This window comes from Sarcophilus harrisii, chromosome 2, assembly GCF_902635505.1.
Source record: "Sarcophilus harrisii chromosome 2, mSarHar1.11, whole genome shotgun sequence".
NCBI classification, from domain to species: domain Eukaryota; kingdom Metazoa; phylum Chordata; class Mammalia; order Dasyuromorphia; family Dasyuridae; genus Sarcophilus; species Sarcophilus harrisii.
The window spans coordinates 403,465,904-403,487,722 of NC_045427.1; the positions used below are offsets into that span (position 1 = coordinate 403,465,904).

Below are 21,819 nucleotides of genomic sequence, written 5' to 3' on the forward strand. Positions count from 1 at the left end.
AAGCCTACTGGTTCATCTTCTGGAGGATACACACCTTTATTTTCTTTATATTAACATTTGGCATAGTATTCGTACCCTTCACATTTCTGGTTAAACTGGATAAACTCCAACGTATCAACATTTTTATTAAAATGTCCTGCCTGAAACTAAAGACAGTAATCATAATGCTATCATGACTTGTAGTATAGATGAATTAATATGACCCTTTTTCTAGACACATCTGAGCCTAAGAACACAAAGCCTTTAGGCTATCACATTACATTGTTGACTCATTTGGAGCTTACAATCTACTAAAAATTAGCCAGGTCTTTCTGATGGGAAGTGTTACCTGGTTATGCATCTCCTAACTTGTGCTTTATATAATTGATTACTAATTCGGTGAACCCAAGTGTGGGGCTTTATATTGATGCCTACTGAATCTCATCTTCTTAGACTTTATTCTTTTAGCCTGTTGGAATTCCTTTGGATCCCTCCTGAAAGAACTCCATTTTTGCCCTTTCCCATTCTACTCCCAGACCCATGAACTAAAATAAGGTCGTTAACTGAGCCCCTGGTGGAGAGATATTGCTAGCTTTCCTAATGAATACCAAACTACTATCAGTCCAGTAAAAGAGAGGCAGATTTCAGCCAACTGAATTCAGACCCACAATCATCAGATTACTTTTGGGGCCCAATGTCTGATTGAGAAACCCTTGGTTCATCAACAGAGAATTGCCTAGCCTACAATTCTCTCATTTGTGCGAACATCAGGAAGTGGGGTATAGAAATTTGCCAGTTGAGAAGAATACCTGGAAGATGTGGGATTATCTGACCGAAAGGAAGTGACGGAAGTGAGATGGAAAAGAGATGGGGCGAGGCAGACGGCAACGTTGGTGGGAGTCATCTGGTTCTCTTCCACGAATCTTACAACGTCTCGGAGGAAGAAGAGAAGGATAATCAAGGCTTCTCGGTTTTCATCTGGAAGTAGGAGAATGGCAGCTTGTACAGCATTAAACTGTTCTTCCTTAGGCAGATCTGGAAGGGAAAGAGAGAATAGACTCTATTGAGGGGACAAAGGAGACCAGGGGAAAAACTGATGGCTAGAAGGTATGCCCACTTGGAGTAAAATATTATTTACACAATTTGATGTCTTCATAGAACTTCAGAGAATTTTAGGAATATCATTTTGTGGACTTTGAAATAGAGTAGAAAGAGATTTGAGGCACAGAGACCATCCAGAAAGCTAATACATTAGTCCACACATATGAGGGCCTGCACTAGAGTGGGAATTATTTATGTAGGAAGTGATTACTGTCTTAAGTTTCTTATCCAAGAAATGTAAAGACAGAAACAAGAATTTACACCATATTCTATGTGTAAGGTAAATTTGAAGGAGAGGCTGAGAATGGCTGTGCCCTCAACAAGAAGAAGGAAATTGGGAAGAGAGAGGGGTTTGGAGGGGGGAAATTGAGCTCTGTTTTAGACATGCTAAGTTTGAGGACATCTCATTCAAGATGCCCAATAGACTTTTTGTGATGTGAGATTGGAGCCTAGGAGAAAGGTTAGGGCTAAATACTACATAGGCTAAATCATCTACATAAAGATCATAACTGAACCTATGGGAGCAGATATTGCTAAGAAGATAGGATAGAAGGAAAAGAGAAGAGGTTCAGGCCAGACCTTGGGAGCCAGCCAGCCATGATTAGTAGACTGAGTCACCTGGAAAATGATCCAGAAAAGGAGACTGGGGAGAAATAGCCAGATGGAAGAACAACCAGAAGAGATAACGTCAGGCTGGAAGACTTGCTTTTAATAGTATCAAAGGATGTTGTTCAAAAAGCATGAAGATTGAGAAAAGGCCATTACATTTTGGTGATTAGGAAATTATTGCAATTCAGGAGAGAGCAGTTGAGTGACGAGGTCAGAAGCCAGACTTAGGGGTGTTTAGAAGAGAAAGGAAGTGGAGATATAAATATGGTTGGTTTTTAAGGAATTTATTAACACAGGCAAGGAGAGGTACTGGATTATAGGTAGCAAGGATGGTTGGACCAAGTGAGGGTTTTTTTAAAGAATTGAGGAGGCATTAACATGTGTGTGAGGGGAACAAAGAGAAGTTTGAGGAAGGAGGAAAGCTTTAAAAAGCTGCTGTTGTAAGCAGTGGAATACCGAGTCAAAAGGATTGCTTTGCCACAGTGAGATGGCATTGTGGTTTGGGGGGAGTTTGCCTTTCCCTACAAGACAGAAGGGAAAGAAAGGAGAAGGGAACAGAGAAAACAAGGAAAGAAGGTAGACTGAGAATACAGAATTGTGGAGGTTTTCCCCCAAATACTTAAACTATGCATTTAATTATCATCTTAATAAATAGACATAAATTATACAGATTAGAAGCACATAAAGCATTTGGTAGGATCATCGCTGTGGGGTTCCTGAGGTAGATAGGATTAGGTCATGGGATTTGAAAACAACTAAAGAATTAGGAGATTAGAGTCTTCAAGGGAACATCAGCATGAAAGTTGAAATTCCCAGGGAGTTCCATAGGAAAGGAAAAGAGTATTTATTGAACATGACCTTGGGGGTTGGTAAAAGAGAATACCATGATCTAGACTGAATTCTAAATTTTGATAGAATGTACTTCAGAGGAGGAAAGATTCCTGAGGGACAGTCAAAGGGAGAATCTGAAAGAGCAGTAAGGAGCAGAGAATTCTGACTTTCCTGGGTCAGCCTCCCCCTTTTCTCTTTAATCTGCTATTTCTTTCCTACCTACTGGTTTTTTCCATGCTATTTACAAATATGATTATGTCGCCTCAATTGTTAAAAAAAAACAACCCAACTTTGCTTGATCCTACTATTCCCCCTCTTATCCATCTATCTATACATATTTATATATACATATATATCTTATATTTCTCAGTAATCCTTGAGAAAGCTATTCTAATTGCCTACATTTCCTCTTCTCTCTCGTTTCTGATTTCATCATTCATCTGCTGAAACTACTCTGACCCACATTGCTAATGTTCTCTTAATTGCCAAATATAATGACCTTTTTTCAATTATCCTTGACTCCTCTACAGCCTTTGACATAGTTAATGATCCTCTTCTCATGGATACTCTCCCCACCCTAAGTTTTCATGAAACTCTTCTCTCCAGGTTTTCTTTTTACTCAAGTGAATGCTACTTCTCATCCATCATTTCTTAATCTAGATCTGCCACTAAGCCTGGATGTCCCCTAAAACTCTGTCCTATGACTTCTTTTCTTCTCTTTCAATAATACCTTATTTGGGGATCTCATTAGTTCTCTTTGGTTTGATTATCTTTATGTAGATAATACTCTGATCTATATATCTAACCCAAATGTATCTGGGGTTCAAATCAATTAATCCCTCAGGACCTCACAATCCACAGTCATAAAAAATATTTTGGGGGATAGTTCAGAAGCAGAAACAACAAGCAGGGAAATGTTAGTACTAGCACATTCAATTGAATGCTTATTAAAAGGAAGAAGCTGTTGTAGTGGATTATAGCTTCATATATAACTCCCGTATTTCTTGCCTTCTTTGTGTATGGAAGTTTTCTAGTTCTTAACAATTTCTTTAAAAAAAAATGAGTTAATTCAAATAGATGGCCTCTAAGATCCCTTCCAATTCTAAATCTATGGTTCTACAATAAAAGAAAACCCTAAATGTAGTGGTAGAGAGAATCAAGATATAGGAAGCTATTTTTCTTCATCCCAGGTTTTATCACCAGAGAGAGCTAGCCTGATGCAATAAGGAATCCTAAAGATTCTTTGCCCATGAAAAGATTGAGGTGGGGGCCTACAGGCAAAAATGTCGCACTACCTATAAAATAGGATTGCTAAGTCAGATGGTTTGGTTTAATTGGTTTTGTCTTTTAACAATTTTCCTCTGTATTTTCTTCATACAAATCAGACCATTTTCTGCGCCATAATTTTCACGTGAATATTTTTTGTAATATAAGTTGATTTACTGTCTTTGTACAGGGGGACTTAGAATACTTCTTGCTCCCCAATGCCACTTCCAAGCTCTCCTTCTATTACTATCATTTAGTAACCAAAAACATTCAAATACAAACTATTTACAAATACAAATCCCCAAAAATTCCCTGCTTACAGTCTGTTGTGGATCCACCCCTCTCTATGCCTTGTGGTCCCCTCCTAACCCTGTTATTCATCCTCACTGTGAAACTCTTATCTTTAGACTCCTCACTTCTTTTCCAGGATATGGCCCCTACACTGGCTATATTCTCTTCCCCTCCCTATCTTGACTCCTTAATGAATGAGTTCAATTCTAAATTGCTCTCTCATCTCAAATCCTATATTTTGTTTTTGTTCCTATGTTTTATCTCCTTGTTTATTTTGCCTTGCTAAGCTTCAGTTTTGAATCACTCCCACCACTGTTTGCCTTTGCTCCTGTTCACATGCTATTGAATGAAGCTGGAGAAAATTCATGGCACTTGTGTTGATTGTGTCTATTACAAATTTGTTATATAATTTCAACTAGACCCTTACTGTGACAAATTTCACTCTTCCACCACTCACTACAGCAATTTCTCTGAACCTTTTCATCCATTTTCAAACTTTCCATCGGTTCCCCATCTGCCCTCTCTCATGAAGAGATGTCCTTGCCAAAACATATACATGTACGAGTGACCCCATATTCTCCAGCAGACTGAATCTTCTATCACCCCAACTTTCATTTATCTTCAGTCTCTTCCCCTCTACTGGCTTTTTCTTAATCTACAGACACGTCTGCTTGCCTCATAAATTAAAAAAGTCCTTACCTGATCCATCCATCACTATTAACTATTATCCCAAATCTCTCCTCTTGCTTGTGGCTAAACCTCTTGAGAAGGCCCTCTAATAAATTTGGGCTTCCTCTGCCTTTTCTCTCAATTTTACAATCTGACTTCTGACCTCACCAGTCAAGTGAAGCAGATTTCTCCAAAGCTACTAATACTCTTTGAGTTGCCAGATCTAATGGCCTTATTTTTTTAGTCTTCTCCCTCTTCTTGATATTCTTTTCTCTCTAAGTTTCTCTGGTACTTCTTTATCTTGGTCCTTCTCACAAGTCTTCAGTCTCATCCTTTGCTAAATCTTCATCTGGGCCATGTCCACTACCTGTGGGTTTCCCAGACGGTTCTGTTTTGGGCTCTTTTCTTCTCCTCTGCTGATGTTTTGCAATTCACAGGAGTTAGGTGACTCTGGAGGATAGAGTGCAGACCTGCCTCACTTAAATCCAAGTCACCTGCAGTCAAGACATCACCCTCCTGATGACATGGACCTCTTCAAGAACAAAGGAGGAACAGCAACAGTTTTTCCTGCTATGCTATTTAAACTAATGATCTCTAACTCCCATGCCTTCAATTATCATCTCTATGCTGATGACTTTCAGATCAATTTATGCAGCTATAATCTCTCTGCTAACTGACAGACTCGTGTCTCCAATTGCCTGTTGGACAATTCAAACTCAACAATGTCCAAAATGGAATTCATCTTTCCTCCAAAATTCTCACCCCTTCTTAAGTATCCTATTTCTATTGAGATGACCCCATCCTTCAAGTCACTCAGATTCACAATTGTTATACTCTTTCCGACCTTTTTATCCAATCTGTTGCCAATTCCTATTCATTTTATTATGGATACTTTATTTGCATATGGCCCATTCTCTCCTCTGACACTGACCACCCCAGGGCAGGCCCTCCTTACCTCATACCTAGACTATCATTTCCTCAAGTTTTTTCCAAGCACAGTTTGTCATGCACTTGGGTCTCATTGTAATCTTTCCAAAGCTCAAGTGTGAAGATATTACCTTACTATCCAGTAAACTTCAATGCTTCCCCCATCATCTCAAATCAAATACAAAATGCTCTTTTTGGCATTCACAGCCTTCCATAATCTGGCCCTCTGCTATCTTTTTGACTTTTTATATCTTATTTCCCAATGTATTGCATTGTATGAGAAAAACTTATTCTGTAGAGATCTACTGTAAAATATTTGGACTTTTTTTGTCATATACTGTTTGCATAGCATCTTCCTATCCAGAATTTATTTGCAGAGGGCTGAAAATTGTTTATTGTAAAACTATGTGATGATAATGCCCCCTTTGTATGTAAATAATTTGGTTGCTGAGAGGTATAAAAAAAAAAAAAAAAAGAAATCTACATGAAGAAAACTGATCAAACCAGCATGAAAAGAAACAGACTCTCAGGTACAATGTTGAGTCACACAAATATAGACCTGACCCTCAGGGGTAGGAAAAGTCATACATTATTAGGTATATATTTATAAAATAACAACAACCATATGAAGAAAAACAGTTCCAGAGGAACAGTGATGAAGCATGTTATTACCTACTTCCTGATAGAAAGGTGATAGATTCAGGGTGTCCACTTTTTTTTCCTTTGGAACATGAGAAATGGGGGAATTTGCTTTGCCTGACTATGCATGTTTGTTACAAGGATTTTCTTTAGTATAATGAAAAAGGGGACTGCTTCTTAGTTGACTATACTGAGAAAACATATTTGAGGCAAAGGAATAACTGATATAATAATGTTGGCAGGATATTATGGTCTCAGAGATCATTTGCATGTGGCTGTATCTAGAATTTTAAAGATCATAACTAAAAAAGTTACAAGTCAAATAAGAGGGATTGTGCTAAGATTATGTAAGGAGTGTTGGGATCATACCTGACAGAAAGGTAGATGAGTCACTGACCACCAGGAGGCTCAGGTTTGAGGTATTGGATGATATAAAAAGCCAGAGAAGAAGCTATAGGAAGAGACAGAAAAAGCAGGAGATTAAGCTGAGTGCAGGCAGCGTTACCAAGAAGCAAAGGACAAAAGACACAGAAGCTTCCAGATCAGACAGTTAATTTTTCAGAATACTTTGATGGAAGCCTGACGTTTGGAAGAGAGGCTTGGATTTGGTGCTAAACTGAAAAAAAAAAAGTATAAGTCTGCTCAAAAGTCTTGAACTCCTGTGCTAATTTGAGGAAAGGCAAGTCCTGCTGCTTTGCCCAGAGCTGTTATTGCTCTTTGACATTATCTAAAGCATGAGAAACAGAAATCTTTCAGGGATACCTGATTGCCGTTTAGTGTCCTCTCTGGTTTCAGAGAAGGAAACAAGACAACGGACTGCCTTTACATTTACTTTGTTGTGAGAAGAGACTTGTCTTTGCTGAGAACCAGATGGACAAAGCAGAATCCTCTGCTATTTGTAAACATGAGGAAATTTGCAGTTCTTTGGCTTAAGGTAATGGCTTTTCACTGAAAGAGCATAACACATTTTTCAGCGCCCCATGAAAAGTGGTTATGAGTAATTTGTCAGCAGTGGAAAGGTAACTGCCAGAAGGGGAGCAGCTCCTGTGGGAACGATTGTTACTGAAGGGACCAAATACATCAAGTTTCAGAGTTGTAAGTTGCCCCGAGTGCTTGGGTTTTTATGATGATATGCCTCCCTGTTAGGTTTCTATTAAGTATGTATGCATTCACTTTCATAGATACTGTTACATGGCTCAGAGAATGTCACCCAGGTTTATGTGATCTCTTGATTATTCCTATTTTGGCCTTCTATCAAGAAACTATGATAGTTGATTATCTTTTCCTTCTCCATCTGATGAATTATTATTCTTGAGGTGTTAAGTGATGCAGTGGCCGGAGCATTAGACATGGGAGTTAGGATGTTCTGAGTTCAAATGTAACTTCAGACAGTTATCTTTGTGATCCTGGGCAAGTCACAACTTTTGCCTCAGTTTCCTTAGGTGTAACATTGGGATGATATTAACAGTACCTACCTCCTCATAAGGCTATTTCTAAAGCATTTAGCACAGTGACTACACATAGTAAGTACCTTTTCTTACTTTTAATAATAATATAATGAATTAATAATACTTGCTCCTTTCTCTCCTTTCAATTTCTATGAGTTAATTGAGCCATGACTTAATGGTATCACAGTGATTGATTTGTGTGACTCAGGAGTTAAGAGTATTAAGTAGTAAGGGGAGTATTTATTTCCCAAACCAGAAACCTAAAATCCTGAGAGTTTTGAGTAGTAGTCATATGGTTCTTACAGCTGTAGCTGACCCCTGACTTGAGAAGCTCTTTTTCTCCCAACCTGCTAGTATGAGGGCAGACTGGGATGAGTAATCCAAGAGGGGGAGAGGGAGAAAGGGAGAAAAAAAAAAAGAGGAGAGAAGGAGACAGAAAGATGTTTATTTCCACAAGCACCTGCTACATTGACCATGTGGGTGGGTGTAGGTCATGGCTGGGCTTCAGTCACAAGGAAACTTTCTTTGGAAGAAGAGGTTAATCAAGAAGAGATTCTGACATAAAAAAAGGCTTCCATAAAAAAAAGAAAAGGTAAGATCAGTGAAGTGAGTATTGTCATACACACCTCATATGGAAGGCAGCAGATGTGGGAGGATGGATGCCAAAGAAAGCAGTGGACTTTGAAGCAGAAGAAGCCCCCTCCCTTCTTCTAGCTTTAAAGGCCTAATTATAGGAGACAGAAATTTCTGGGCCTCCCTCAAAAGAGCAGATTCACAATGAAAACATCATAAGGAAAGCTATCTTAAAATTCACACTAAAGTACAAATGATTTGCTTTTCTCTGATAAAAGGAAGGGAGGGAGACAGGACATGGCTAGAGGCAGGGAAAAAAAGAAAAAGACAAACCTGAGTCACTTTTACAATTCTGCCAGAGACCAGCTGTAGACAATACTAAATAAGGATGGGGTAACAGAATGTTCTAGGAGTCACCCCCCACCAAACCAAGAGCACCATTTCCATCTCCCCAGGCACTTACATTGGTATATATGAAGGATCGATTCACAGATCTTGCTAGTGAAGATGGGCTCAGGGAGGTCACGGAAATACTGCTTCACCATGTCAGCTACATCAAAGGCAGACTGACCTTCATAGTCCACATGGTCTGGGTGGGCTTCATTCATCTCCCGAAGGGACATGATTCGAGACTTCACCCCTGATTTCCTGAACAAACCAACCTAGGGGGAAACCATTATGGAGTCACGGGATACCAGTTACACAGGAAATTAAGTGTTCACCCCAGGATCTGTGCTGTTCTGAGTCTTCTCCCTTCTCTCCTCTCTCCCCTTCTAATATTATTTACCTTTCCAGCAAATAGGGCTAGAGAAATTATGTATTTGTAAATATGTGAAAAGAAGGTAAGGATGGTAAAAATGCATATGAATGGAGGTTGGTTGGGGGTATATATGTATTGAAACCTATAATTCCCTAGAAATGTTTTAGGAAAAATTTACATATATATGTATATATAGTCTTGTGTATTTTAGACTTTTTACATGTATATAGGGCATATATGTAGAAACACACATACTGAAAGTTTGAATAAACTGGTTGTCTGTGCTGTGTGTCTGGGATGAATTCACATGTGTCCAAATTAGGTTGTGTATTTATTTCAGGGGAATAGTGTCATATGTGCACAGTTGTCATAATTGGGACCCTGAGCTAATTGTAAAATAAATCCAGACAGTGGGAGAGTTGTTTTCTATGGAGCTGGTCATTGAGGAGTCCAGAAAAGAGAAGTCCAGCTCAAGCACTATCTCTCTTGAGCTCTACCCATCCTTAATCATATAAATTTACCATCATATATTTTTACCCTGCAATATTCTCTGCTTAGTGGAATAAACAAGGAACTTATTTATGTGATTTACTTGTTTAATGTATAAACTTGATTGTTTTTTATTATATAATATGTATCTTTATTTCTTTGACTCAGTGTTCCAAAAGCAGGGCCTACATCATTTCCCTTGGGCAGAGATTGAAGATATTTTCCAGTCTCTATGAAGTACACCGTAAAAAATACTTATTTAGTAACTGTTTTATAGTTAATGAATAATGATGTCAATGATAATAGTGATGGTTATAGTGGGAATGATGCTGGAGAGTTAAGGACAGATTTAAACAATACAATGGTACCTGGTCCAAGAACTGTGCCCTCAGATACTCCATAGCTTGGAAAATGCCTGGTGGGAGTGGATGGCCTGTCCTCTGGACAACTAGTAGTAATGGAACTCCAAACACATTCTTGCCTTTAAAATCAGAATATTTGTTCTTCCTGATGAACTTGGGAACTGGCCTGAAAGTGAAGCCAAAAACCTTAAATTACAATCCAAATGGATGCATATTCTTGGTCTCTACTTGGTCCAAAGTACTACTTGGCTAACCTGGTAAGTGTCCATTGTGTAGGAAGCAGATAAGTACTTTTAAAGTCAGATCAGCCAATAGAGAGAATTAAGGAAAATGATCCAAGTTATTGATGACATGTCCTTGTAACATACTTCTTCTACCTCTAGTTTTGGGTCCACCAGGGAGGTTGGTCTTCTCTGAGTTCTAAGTGAGGGTAAGAGAGGATTCTCAAATTGCCCTCCCATTAAGACTATCCATGCAATAATCATGGATTTTGATGTCTAGGGGCCTACTAGATTAACAATAATAATAATAAATTTACCATTTGTTATTATTTATAACAATAATCATTACTATAGTTAACTTTTATATAATAATTACTATGAGTCAGTCATTGTGCTAAATACTTTCCAGTTATTATTGCATTTGGTCTTTACAACAATTGTGGGAGGTAAGTACTATTATAATCCCCATTTTACAGGTAAGGAAACCAAATCAAACATATATTAAGTGACTTGCCCAGAATCACATAGCTATTAAGTGTCTGAGGCCTAATTTGAACTTAGGTCTGATTCAATACCAACGTTCTTTCCATCATTATACCACCAACTGCCTGGAACTACATTGGACAGTCATCTCTCCCATTCCACCTTCCAAAACCAGGCCAAGTAGCCCCTAGCTTTTGGAGCCTCACCAGTTCCACCCCTGTTTGCTGGATAGAGGATTTTTTTCCATGATGGCAGAAAGATTTAACATAGCCACACTCTTTAAATAATTGAGTTGTAGAGCTGACTGTTCTTCAACCTGCAGGAAGGACTTGGTCAGGCCGGTTGTTTCTTCTGTTGACCAGTTCCATTTTCTGGGCCTAGAAAGTCAAGAGAAATGTGAGATGAGATCAGATCATATTTTGCCTTCCTTCCACTGGTATCCCAACCTCTTCACTACTTTAGAGCTTCCAGAACTGTGAGAAGGGAAGTGACTCTTTCATCTACTCTCTTTTCAAGGCTTTGTCCACAAACTCCTACAGGATTAATTGTCATACCATTACAATTTTTTATTTGCTTTCTCATCTCTTCTTCCTCCTTCCTTTAGGTCCCTAGACTCTATTCTAAAAGATAGAAAGTTGCAGCTTTTCGCCCAAAGTCTATTCTGAATCTTAGGGGCCACAATTTTTAGAACTGGAAAGGACCTCAGGTCTTTTTTAAAAAATTATTTCAATTTATATAAGAATAGGCTTTTCACAATATGATAAATATTCAAATTATCAGCTGTCATTCTTCAGTGTATGAGCCAATTGGCTTAGTAGACAACTATATACTTAGAAGACCCTACCTAACCTTAGTGTCATTTATATGGATGGTTCCATCTAACCTATAATCACAACAAATGATAGTAATGGTTTATAAATAGCTAGATTTTAAATTAATGGCTAAGAATGATGGAGACCATCTAGTTGAATCGCTTCTTTTTATAGATGAAGCAACTGAGACTCATGGCACAGGTGTCAGAATAAGATCTGGCCCTCAAATCCTTAGGCAGTGAATTACCTAGACTTTCCTCCTATACTGCACCTTTCAAATGTCTGTCTCTAGCAAACACAACAGCCACATTTTTATGGCTAATGTGTGGCATAAAATTAGCAAATGTATGTATACATTTGTGCCTTGATTCACACAAAAGACAGATTAGGAAGCTAGAGCTTAAAATGGATTGAGAGATTCCCTGTTCCAATCCATTTTACAGATTTTTCTTATAGTGACTTGTCCAAAGTCTCAAGACAGAAATGAAGATTCTAAAAGATTTCCAAGTACTCTTTCTTTCCATTATGAATCCTAAAAAAAAAAAAAAAAAACAAAACATCTAAACCTGAATCTACTTTATTTTCAAAATATACACATAGGTAGTTTTCAACATTTACCCTTGCAAACCTTTTGTGTTTCAATTTTTTTTTCCTCTCTCTTTCCCCCCCTCCCACCCTCTCCTCTAGACAGCCCTGTAATCCAATTATGGTAAACATGTGCAATTCTTTTATACATATTTCCACAATTATCATGCTGCACACGAAAACTGATTCTACTTTAAACACATCATGGAAGCTTGCTATGAAAATTGCTGGAGAAAATGAATCCTTTCACCATTGCCAAGGTGAAATTCCATGTTTTTATATATTTAAGCAAACCTATACACAAAATTTGTGATGTGTGTTGTGGTAGGGAAAGAGTGCTGAACTTCAAAAGTGGAGAACTTGGGTTCAAATTCTGTTTCTAACGATAACTAAAATGATAACAGGCAAATCAATGAGCTTCCCAAAGGACTGGAGCAGGGCTGTTGTGAGGATCAAAGGGGATAGTACTTTTCCAACCTTATAGTATTATACACATGTGGAAATGTATATATTTTGTGGGAGGCATGAGAGGATTTGGTTAGACCTGTGATATATGGCACTTCTAGTAGGAAAACTGCAGATTATTGATTTATATGTCTATCTAAAAATCTAAATGTAAATCTATGATTTATAAGGCTTCAGGAATTACCTGAGAAACTGAAAAATAAAGTCACACAATTAATTAGTGATTGAGTTTGTATTAGAACCCAGATAATTCCAATTCTTAGCCCAATGCTGTTTCCACCAGGAATGTCTTTCTCTTGGATATAAACTTTAAATTTGAATTTGAATCACTTGAAGTTCAAGTTCATTTCATCTTTTTTCTTTTTTTCCTGAGGCAATTGGGGTTAAGTGACTTGCCCAGGGTCACACAGCCATTAAGTGTTAAGTGTCTGAGACCACATTTGAACTCAGGTCCTCCTGACTTCAGAGCTGGGGCTCTATCCATTGCATCACCTGGCTTTCCCAAGACTGTCTTTCTCTATGAAGTTTTTGTGGGATTCCTTAAGGGAATGGGATAAAAAGGAATCAGACTCCCTAAGAGGAGGCTGTGTAGAGGGACAAGAAGATCACCAATTGGTAGTCCAGAAACGTGGGTTCTTATTCTGCTTCTGTCACTAGCTTTCTCAGATAGATAGAGCAATGTCACTAAGTTGGAAGACCCAAGGAAGACCTTAAAACACTAGCTTTGTGATTCTGGGCTGAACTGTGAATTGGAGATCCTAACAGCACTTACCTCCCAGGGTTGCTGGGACCACATTTGGCACATGGTAGGTGCCTAATAAATGCTCATTTCCTTCCCTTATGACTCTTTCTCAGTTTAAGAATATGTGATTATGGTGTATGGTGGGTGTAGTTATTAGTGTCTCATGTTGTTGGTATGATCAGACTAGATGAGAAATATAAATAAAAGGATGCAGTGACAATGAGCCTAAGTTCTTGTTAACTTTCTAAAGGAAAGTTCTTAGACAAAGAAAAGGTGGAATGAGGCAGACCAGAGCTCACCTGCAGGGGCTTGAGGAGGCAGTATCGGACTTCAGTGAGCATGATGATTTGGGAGAGTCCCAAGGACCGTCTCTTTTACGGTGATGCTCTGTCCCTCCACCAGGCCTGGACCCAGAGATTGTCTCCCCAGAAGGCTCCGTAATCTCCAGGAGGATTTGGGCAGGGGAGGCAGTTAAGTTTGGGGAGCTGGTAAAGTCAAAGTCCCCAAAGTATGAATCCTTCTTTGCCCACTGACTCTCTAGCCTCTGTAGTTCATTCATATCTTCCATCAGATGGTCAAAATCTAAGATGAGATCATTGTCAAGGGACCCGACACCCTCTGTCCTGCCAAGGACCAGTACTGGCACATTGTCATAGACACTGAGCCGATTATCTGGCAGTCTAGGTAGACAATAGGGGGGTTCCATCTCCTTGGAGCTGGTTCCAAACCGATTCCGGTGGCAGCCATGGAAACTGCCTGTCCGCCAATTGACCGATGGGTGATCTAGGGGGGGCGGGGAGTTAAGGGTCAGATCCTTGGGGAAGGTGCCAGGTTTATGACCCACTGGCACTTGGAACAGCTGGTTCTGAAGGTTCTGCTCAGTCACATCAGCCCATGGTGAAGGGGGACTTAAGCTGAGCTCTCCATCCCTCTGCCTGTGGCTGCGGACACGAGTCACAGGACTCGGAGTGCTCACAGTGCTGCTGGTCTCAGACTGGCTCCCGCTGCTGCTGCCGCAGATTGGTGGCGAGGATGGGCAAGCTCCCATCTCTCGACCAATGCTCACACAGTTGAGACTGCGGAGCTTGTCATCATCAAAGCCCTCAAGGAGGACAGGCCCACTGATGGGGGGCCGGGCCCGTGGAGTCCCGCCGCGTTTGGACCCTGTGCGGAGCCGCAACTTCTCCATCTTTCTCAAGAAGCTCTTGCCTCGGTTGGGTTGGAGGGTCTTCTCTGCAGGAGGTGGATCTTCACCAGCAACATTCAGAATCTCTGTGGGGGATGGGGAAGGGCTGGGACTAGAAGCAGGTGAAGAGAGCTTGTTGGCATAGGAGAAGCAGGAAGAGTCAGAAGGAGTCTCAGCATCCTCCAGGGTCCTGGGAAAGGGAGCATCACTGTCACCACTGCTGGAGCTACTCACGGAAGAGGCGTCTGGCTTCTCTTCCGGCTCCGGGGAGGCCGGCTCCTCAGCATCCCTGCTTGGGATCCTTGGCACTCTCTCCAGGGCAGGGCTGCCCAACGAACCAGTCCCCCCAGAGAAGACCTCCAGGCTGTCCAGGCGGGACCAGCGCCGGCTGCAGCGCTCATAGGCCCACCTGCTGCTGATAGCACATGGTTCATCATCCTCCGACTCATCACTCTGCAAGGAGACAAAAATGAGTTCAGCAGCAGACACAAGTGCAAGAGGCAGGAGTCAAGCAAAGGGGCTTCCCAGGGCAGGCATGGGCACACTCCTGCTGATCCTTCCAACCTCCTCCTATGAAGTGCTCTGCCACCTATATACTAACCATACCTAGAGCCCATTAGGCGGGCCAGATCGAACATTCCCCCCTTCCCCAGAAATGGACCTGGGGATCCCTGCTCCTCCTGGGAAACTGACCACACTAGTTGTAAATATTTACCCTCCTCCTTTGGCAGCTGAACTCCACCTTCATCTCTGCGCATTTGTTCAGGGTGTTTAGTCGCCTAGGAGAGAGAGAAGATGTCCTAAAGCTTTTCCATTCAATTTTACTACAGCCAACAATCCTTGAGACCTAAAGAGCCATAAGAAACTCTGCCTTCCATCTTTTTCCTAGCATTGAGACCTCAGTGGGTGACTTCCTATAGCCAGTTTGGGTTCAAACAAGGGTTAGACAAACATAGAACTTTAAAGTAGGCTGTTTGTACAGGGCAGATGTGCCCTGATTTAGAAAATAGTTATGTAGTGAGATTGATAAAAACAAAAAGAAAGATAGGGGGTGGGGAAACAAACATGAGACAAATGGGGAAATGAATATTTAAATTGTAGGAGTATATCCTACAGTAGGCCATTTAAAAAATTAAATAATTATTCCCTAATGTATTTATTGTGTAGGTTGGAATTTTTTGAGGGCCAAGGAACCTTAGACATATAACCTCATCTACTATCCTGATTTATTGATATAAAGGTGAGGATAGTGATAGAAGAAAAAGTAGCAGGAGTCAAGTAGGGGAAAAGATGGTTTGAACAAGATACTCACTAATTCTCACCAATATTGTAGCCGGTTTGACTAATGAGCCAGTTAGGAAATATATGGAATCGGCAGTGCCACATATGCTTAGCCTCTAATTCTCCCCTTATTGTCCAAGAGCCGAGTAAAAGAGGCAAAGAGATTTTATTTTCTAAGAATTAAAGTTGTTCAAAGAAAGAATGGACTGCTCACTTAAGAGGTCACTGGAAGTCTTCAGGGATCAGATGAACACTTACTGGGAATATTGTGGAAGGAATTCCAGCATGCAAGGATAGGTTTCAATTTAAACTATCTCAGAGATCTCTTCCAACTCTTGACAGTCAATGACCATGTAATCACAGGGTGCATGCAGGTGGTGGAGAGGTGGACAGCTCCACACCCACCTGTAAAGAGCCTCAAAGGCATCCTGGTCTAGGAACTCGTGGTCACGTCTCACAGTTTGGATGTCAATGGGAAACTGCATATCTGAAAAAGGTTAAGCTCCATCAGCTCCACTGAAGTGATTTTCTTTACTCCCATCCAATGTATTCACCAGACTCTCACAGTTGATATTCGTGGACTGGTATTTGTGCCAGTGACCCATGGCCACTTATAATCCTCCTCAAAAGTATATAGGACCCATTGATTGCCCAGAAATATTTATGTTCTCACATCATTTCTCTTTCTCAGAACCCTTGTTTCCCTTCCAGACTCAGCTCAAATGCTACCTCCTCCATGAATCTCCACCTGCTTCTCTGCTTCTGCCAGTTAATAGTTTTCCATCAATTTTCCTCATACTAGATTCTAATATATATATGTACATATATATATATATGTTTTGTCTTTATATCCCCATGACATTGTACATAATATGCAATTAATAAATATTTGCTAAAAATAGACACACAAAATGTTCTAAATCATTAATTTAAAAAAATTAAAATTTAAGAAAAAATCTCTAAGGTACCAACTCCAACCCATTAGAATTAGCAAAGCTGACAAAAGAAAAATGATAAATATTGAAGGAGCTTGGGGAAAACATTGTTATTGGAGAAACTGTAAATTAGTTTAATTCTTCTGGAAAGCATTTTGGAACAGGTCCCCAAAGCTATTAAACTCTGCATACCTAGCAAAACCACTACTGAATCCAGACCCCAGAGAGATTAATGAAAGAAGAAATGCCCTTTATGCACAAAATATTTATAATAGGTTTTTATTTTTTGGTTGTGGCAAAGAATTGAAAACTTATGATCATTTGGGCTGAAAAAGTTATATAATTGTGATAGACAACTTTGCTATAAGAAATGATAAGGATGGCTTCAGAGAAAAGTGGGAAGATTTGTTTTATTAACTGAGGTAAAGTGAAGTAAGTACAATCAGAATAATTTATACAGTATCATTTTAAGGACAAACAACTTAGGTATATTAACTCTGGTCAACACAGACCAATTATTCCAATGCCACCCACCTCCAGATAGGTGTTAGACCCAGAGTACAGAATTTGGGAGAGGGACATGACCAGTGTAAGAATTTGTTGTGCTTGAGACGGTTGTGATGTTGCTTTTTCAGTGGAGGAGTTTGAGGTGGGGGAAAGGGGGGAAGCAGGGATAGATGAAAGAATGAAGACTTGAAAATAAAATGGGATTGAATTTTTAAGAAATGTCAAATTGAATCAGGATTCTGTGTTCTAGTTGAAAGAGGCCTTAGTTAAGTCGGAAGTAGGGGAATGAGATTGTTGTTAACCTTTCTAGGCCTCAGGTTTCACACAGGGAATAACAGTGAAAGTAAGATGACATACTTTTAAATCACCCTCCACCACAAACTACATAAATGCAAGGTGTTAATGTTCATATAGGAGGAAACCATAGGTTGCCATACCATCAAATAACTGAGCATACTGGGGGAAACCGGCTGCCCTCAGCCACTCACAGGCCTCCTTGGCTTCAATTTCTGGAAAGAGAGAAAAGAAATAAGGCTGAAAAACAAGTCAGATTGTGAGCATTGAGAGCCACGGGCAGAGTCTGGGAGTTGAAACTCTTCACTGGATCCTGGACAAGAGGCAGCTCTAAAATTCTCCTCCACAGGCTACAGCCATTCCCAGCCTTGCCTTTGCTAAATAGATGCTTCTTTAGGGTCTAAGTCAGGCCAAGAATGGGATAGGCCAAAAAACAAAAAGCTCCCAACAGCCAGAGGCAAGGGTGCTCACAAGGCCATCTGTGCAGAAAGGAGAACTTCTGTACAGAAGGTAAAAAGCTATAGCCAAGAATAACTTTAAAGCACTATTCAAAATAAAGCAAGGCAGAAAGAAATATAGAGACAGGGTGCTGAAATGGCATCTAGTCTGCCATCTGAAAGCCAAGGGGAAAAAATGATATGGTTACATGGTCTCACAGAGAAACAGATGGACTGAGATAAAAACACAGATAAAATAAAGGCACGAAGATAGATAGGGAAGACAGAATAAAGACAGAGACAAATTCAGGGAAACACACACTCTTATAGACAAAAGACTATTCTAATCAATTCCTGACTGATCTCTTCCACTCAAATCCAGCAGGTAAAGTTCTTTTCCAGGAGTCTGGGGGGGGGGGGGGAATGGGGGTCCTAGTCCCTCAGACCTCCAGATGGTGGGAATCAGCTGTTCATTTGGCAGACTTGATGCCAGTGCCCAGCTGTGGTAGAGGCAGGCCCCAGCAGTCACCAGATGTCTGAGGAATGTAAATACATTCAACACACACTGGCTAAGTATTTGGAGAGCATGGGAAACGAGGATCTTGGACAGTGTGTATACCCTGGATAAAAGATGGGGAGAGAAGATTCCTCTTCCTTCTCTCTTTATTCTCCTGGAGAATAACCCAGAGAATCTGAATCATAATCTGACCACAGTGAGAAGTTGATGGAGGTGAGTTTTGGAAAGGTGTCTTTTCCCTCCCTCTAAATCTTTTCCAAGAATAATTAGCATTTAAGGTAAGAAACAAATCATGACCTGAGGGAGAAAACTTAAAAAGATTGCCACAGTGCCTGAAATTCCACCATTAGAATCATGCATTAAAACATTATCTTCAAAAGGCTCCTTTTAAAATACATTATGTGTTACCTGGGGTCTGGGTTGGGGGATTAGAGCTCTCCATTAACACATCAACACCCATTAGCACACCATTGTGGATTCCTTTATCAGCTTAGCTGTCACCTTAAAAAGAAGAAAGCTGTCTGCCTTTTCCTGCCTCCAGTTCCCTAGGAGCCTCTGGCTCTTTCCAGAAACAGGAAGTAGGAGCTCTTTCTAAGCCTTCAAAATGCTCCCCCTCCCTGCTTAGGATCCCTGCACCTCCCCACCCAAGGTCTTCCCCATACCACCATCTCTCCCCTGCAGCAGAGAAGGTTGTGATCTAATCAACTTTCTCATATCATCTACCTTCAGAAACATATAAACTCAGGGTGGAAGGAATTTTCCATTTCCTCCTTTCAGCATAACCCCAAATCTCTGAATGTTCCCTCCATACATTCTCCCTTCCCTTGAGCGAATGATGCTACTTTTCTCCTTGGCTCAGTCCAGTTTCAGCACTGAGCAAAATCTGGCTGGAAGAACCAGTCCTGAGTCTTGTTCTAGAAACTCTTCCCCAAACCTGTCCTCTTATGCCCATGGCTTCAATCTTTCTGCTCTGCAATGTGTCTTTGTTTTTCCTTATGTCTCAGCTATACATACTCTGAGGAAGAAGAGGAGAAACCTACCTATTTTTACAAAAGAAAAAAGAGTTGCTCCAAAACCCCAGTGAGAGTGAAAGCTACTAGCTGCTAGGGCCTCTTCTAGTTTCCCAGACTTTATAGAATAAACCAAAGGATCTGACATACTGTGAAGCTCAGTGAACTCTCTTGGTCCTTACTGCCAGGACAAAATATAAACTACTCTATTTAGCACAGCCTAGCCTCTCCCTATCTTTCCAGGACGCAGGGATACTGGCCTAGCTCCAATTCCTTGCATTCAATACTACCTCCCATCTGTCCCTTTGCTTCAGTTAGCCTCAGACCAGAGGATGCTCTGTCCTCTTACCTATACTTATTAGGCTTTCCTGGCTTCCTTCAAGACAGCCCAAGTCTCATTTTCTGCATGAGGTTTTCCTCAAACTGGCAGTGCTTCCCTTGCAAAGATTATCTTGATTATTCTCTGTAGAGATACCTAGTTATTTACATGTCTCTCCCATTAAAATGTACTTTCCTTCAAGGCAGAGACTTTTTACTTTTATATTCTCGGTGATTAACACAATGCCTGGCACAAAGCAAGCAATACTAAATGCTTATTGACTGACCAGCTTCATGGCACAATGGATAAGAGTGCCAGATCTGAAGCCAGGAAGATTCATCTACATGAATTCAGATCTGGCCTCAAACACCAGCTGTGTGATCCTGGACAAGTCACTCAATTCTGTTTGTCTCAATCTCCCCATCTGTAAAATGAGCTGGAGAAGGAAATGGCAAACCACTCTAGTGTCATTGCACAAAAGCCTCAAATAGGATCACAAAGACTCAGCCACAACTGAAAAACAACTGAACAACAAAAGGCAGAAACAGTGTTTCAGAGTACAAAATTGGTCACCTCAGAACTCCTGATCATCTTTGTCTTTCCCTAAACTGAAGCTTATGGAGCCCCTTATATATTATATTCCAGGTAATATAGCCCTAAATAAATATTGTCAGTTTATCCCACAATCTACAGAACTGGAATCTTCATGACCCACTAAAGATTGAATAATTTGTTTTGTTTTGTTTTGTTTTTGCAGCATTTGGGTTTAAGTGACTTGCCCAGAGTCACACAGCCAGGAAGTGTTAAGTGTCTAAGGCTGAATTTGAACTCAGATCCTCCTGACTCCAGGATGGGTGCTCTATCCACTGAATCATCTAGTTCCCCTCATCCCCAGTAAAAACTGTAAATGTTATAAGATGCCAAGAAAGTACTTCCTGATTTGTGAATGTTCTCCCGATTTACAGTCCAACATCTGTCCTTAAGAAACACTGTGCACTATTTATTCCTTATGGACAAAGCACTGCCTCTTCCCACTCCCTCTCAGTATGTCATCACCAACAAATTTAACATACTGTCCCTACTAAACTCTCACAGTTTCCGTGGCACATTTTTAATCAGATAAGATAATGGCTGTGAAATCATGCTGAAAACTGTAAGCACTATACAAATGCAAGGAATTATTATTAATCCCAGATTGGCTTCTTAAACCACCAAGCATCTGTGTCCATAATCCCATAAATATGGATTTGTTTAAATGTTACTCTGAGCCAAACACAAATAGGCAAATTTACTGGGGAAAACAAAGTAGATTAGAGCAGTGGCCACTTTCTTACCTGCAAAAGGCAATTCAATGGCATCATTCCAGTCACCAATGAAAACTCAGTATTAGCTCAATAAGGACAATCTTCTTCTGCAGGACAGGTAGCCTCCTTTTTCAGTTGTTATTCCCTTCTCTCCTCGAAATTTCACCTTTCCCCACCACCAGCACACACAAAGGTTTTTACTGAGTCAGTTGTCTATCTGTTCATGACCCACCAAGCAGATATGCAATTTTGTCTGCTGCCTATCATTTATCTTAAATTTTATTTTGATAGAATATTATTTTTCCAGTTACATGTAAAGATGGTTTTCAACTTTCATTTTTGAAACATTTTAAGTTCCAAATTTTTTTTCACTCCCTTCCTTACTTCTTAGCTCCCCATGCTAGCAAGCAATCTGACATAGGTTATATGTGTACATTCATTTTTAACATTTTCATATGAGTCATGTTGGGCAAGAAAAATCAAAATGAAAGTTACCCATTATGTGCCCTTCTACAAATGCCAGCCAAACCCCTGCAACTTTACATGTGCTCCCACAAACTCCTAGAGATTAATAGAGTATAGCCACCTCCTTCACGATTTTGATCATATATAAGAAAAATAATCCTGGCCTTTGTCTGGCACATTAAGGGGAATGATTTTAAAAGAATAACACTTTCTCTCCCCCTCTCCTTTCCACCCCCCAAAATGCACCTTTTATTTCATTGCTGTAAGGAACTGTTCTACCAAAGTAGGGCTGAGATTTGAAGTCTTATTCAG

At 40.2% G+C, this 21,819-nt stretch overlaps 1 protein-coding gene across 8 annotated transcripts in view; it reads right to left on the minus strand.

Moving 5' to 3' along the window:
• The window catches only part of LOC100920600 (rho GTPase-activating protein 7), a 111,027-nt gene that overhangs the window by 11,017 nt on the left and 78,191 nt on the right, over window positions 1-21,819 (minus strand). For 3 of the 8 annotated variants that reach the window (XM_031953637.1, XM_031953641.1, XM_031953640.1), the window contains exons 2-9: window positions 17,599-17,670; window positions 16,125-16,206; window positions 15,154-15,217; window positions 13,552-14,891; window positions 10,855-11,025; window positions 9,951-10,110; window positions 8,797-8,995; window positions 789-1,014 (exon numbers count right to left, since the gene is read on the minus strand). In XM_031953637.1, the coding sequence (XP_031809497.1) occupies window positions 789-1,014; window positions 8,797-8,995; window positions 9,951-10,110; window positions 10,855-11,025; window positions 13,552-14,891; window positions 15,154-15,217; window positions 16,125-16,206; window positions 17,599-17,670 (2,314 nt within the window). Of the gene's footprint in view, window positions 1-788; window positions 1,015-8,796; window positions 8,996-9,950; window positions 10,111-10,854; window positions 11,026-13,551; window positions 14,892-15,153; window positions 15,218-15,977; window positions 16,073-16,124; window positions 16,207-17,598; window positions 17,671-18,817; window positions 18,911-21,072; window positions 21,209-21,819 lie in introns of those variants that run through there. The other 5 variants (XM_031953638.1, XM_031953639.1, XM_031953642.1 and 2 more) reach the window with 5 other exon arrangements.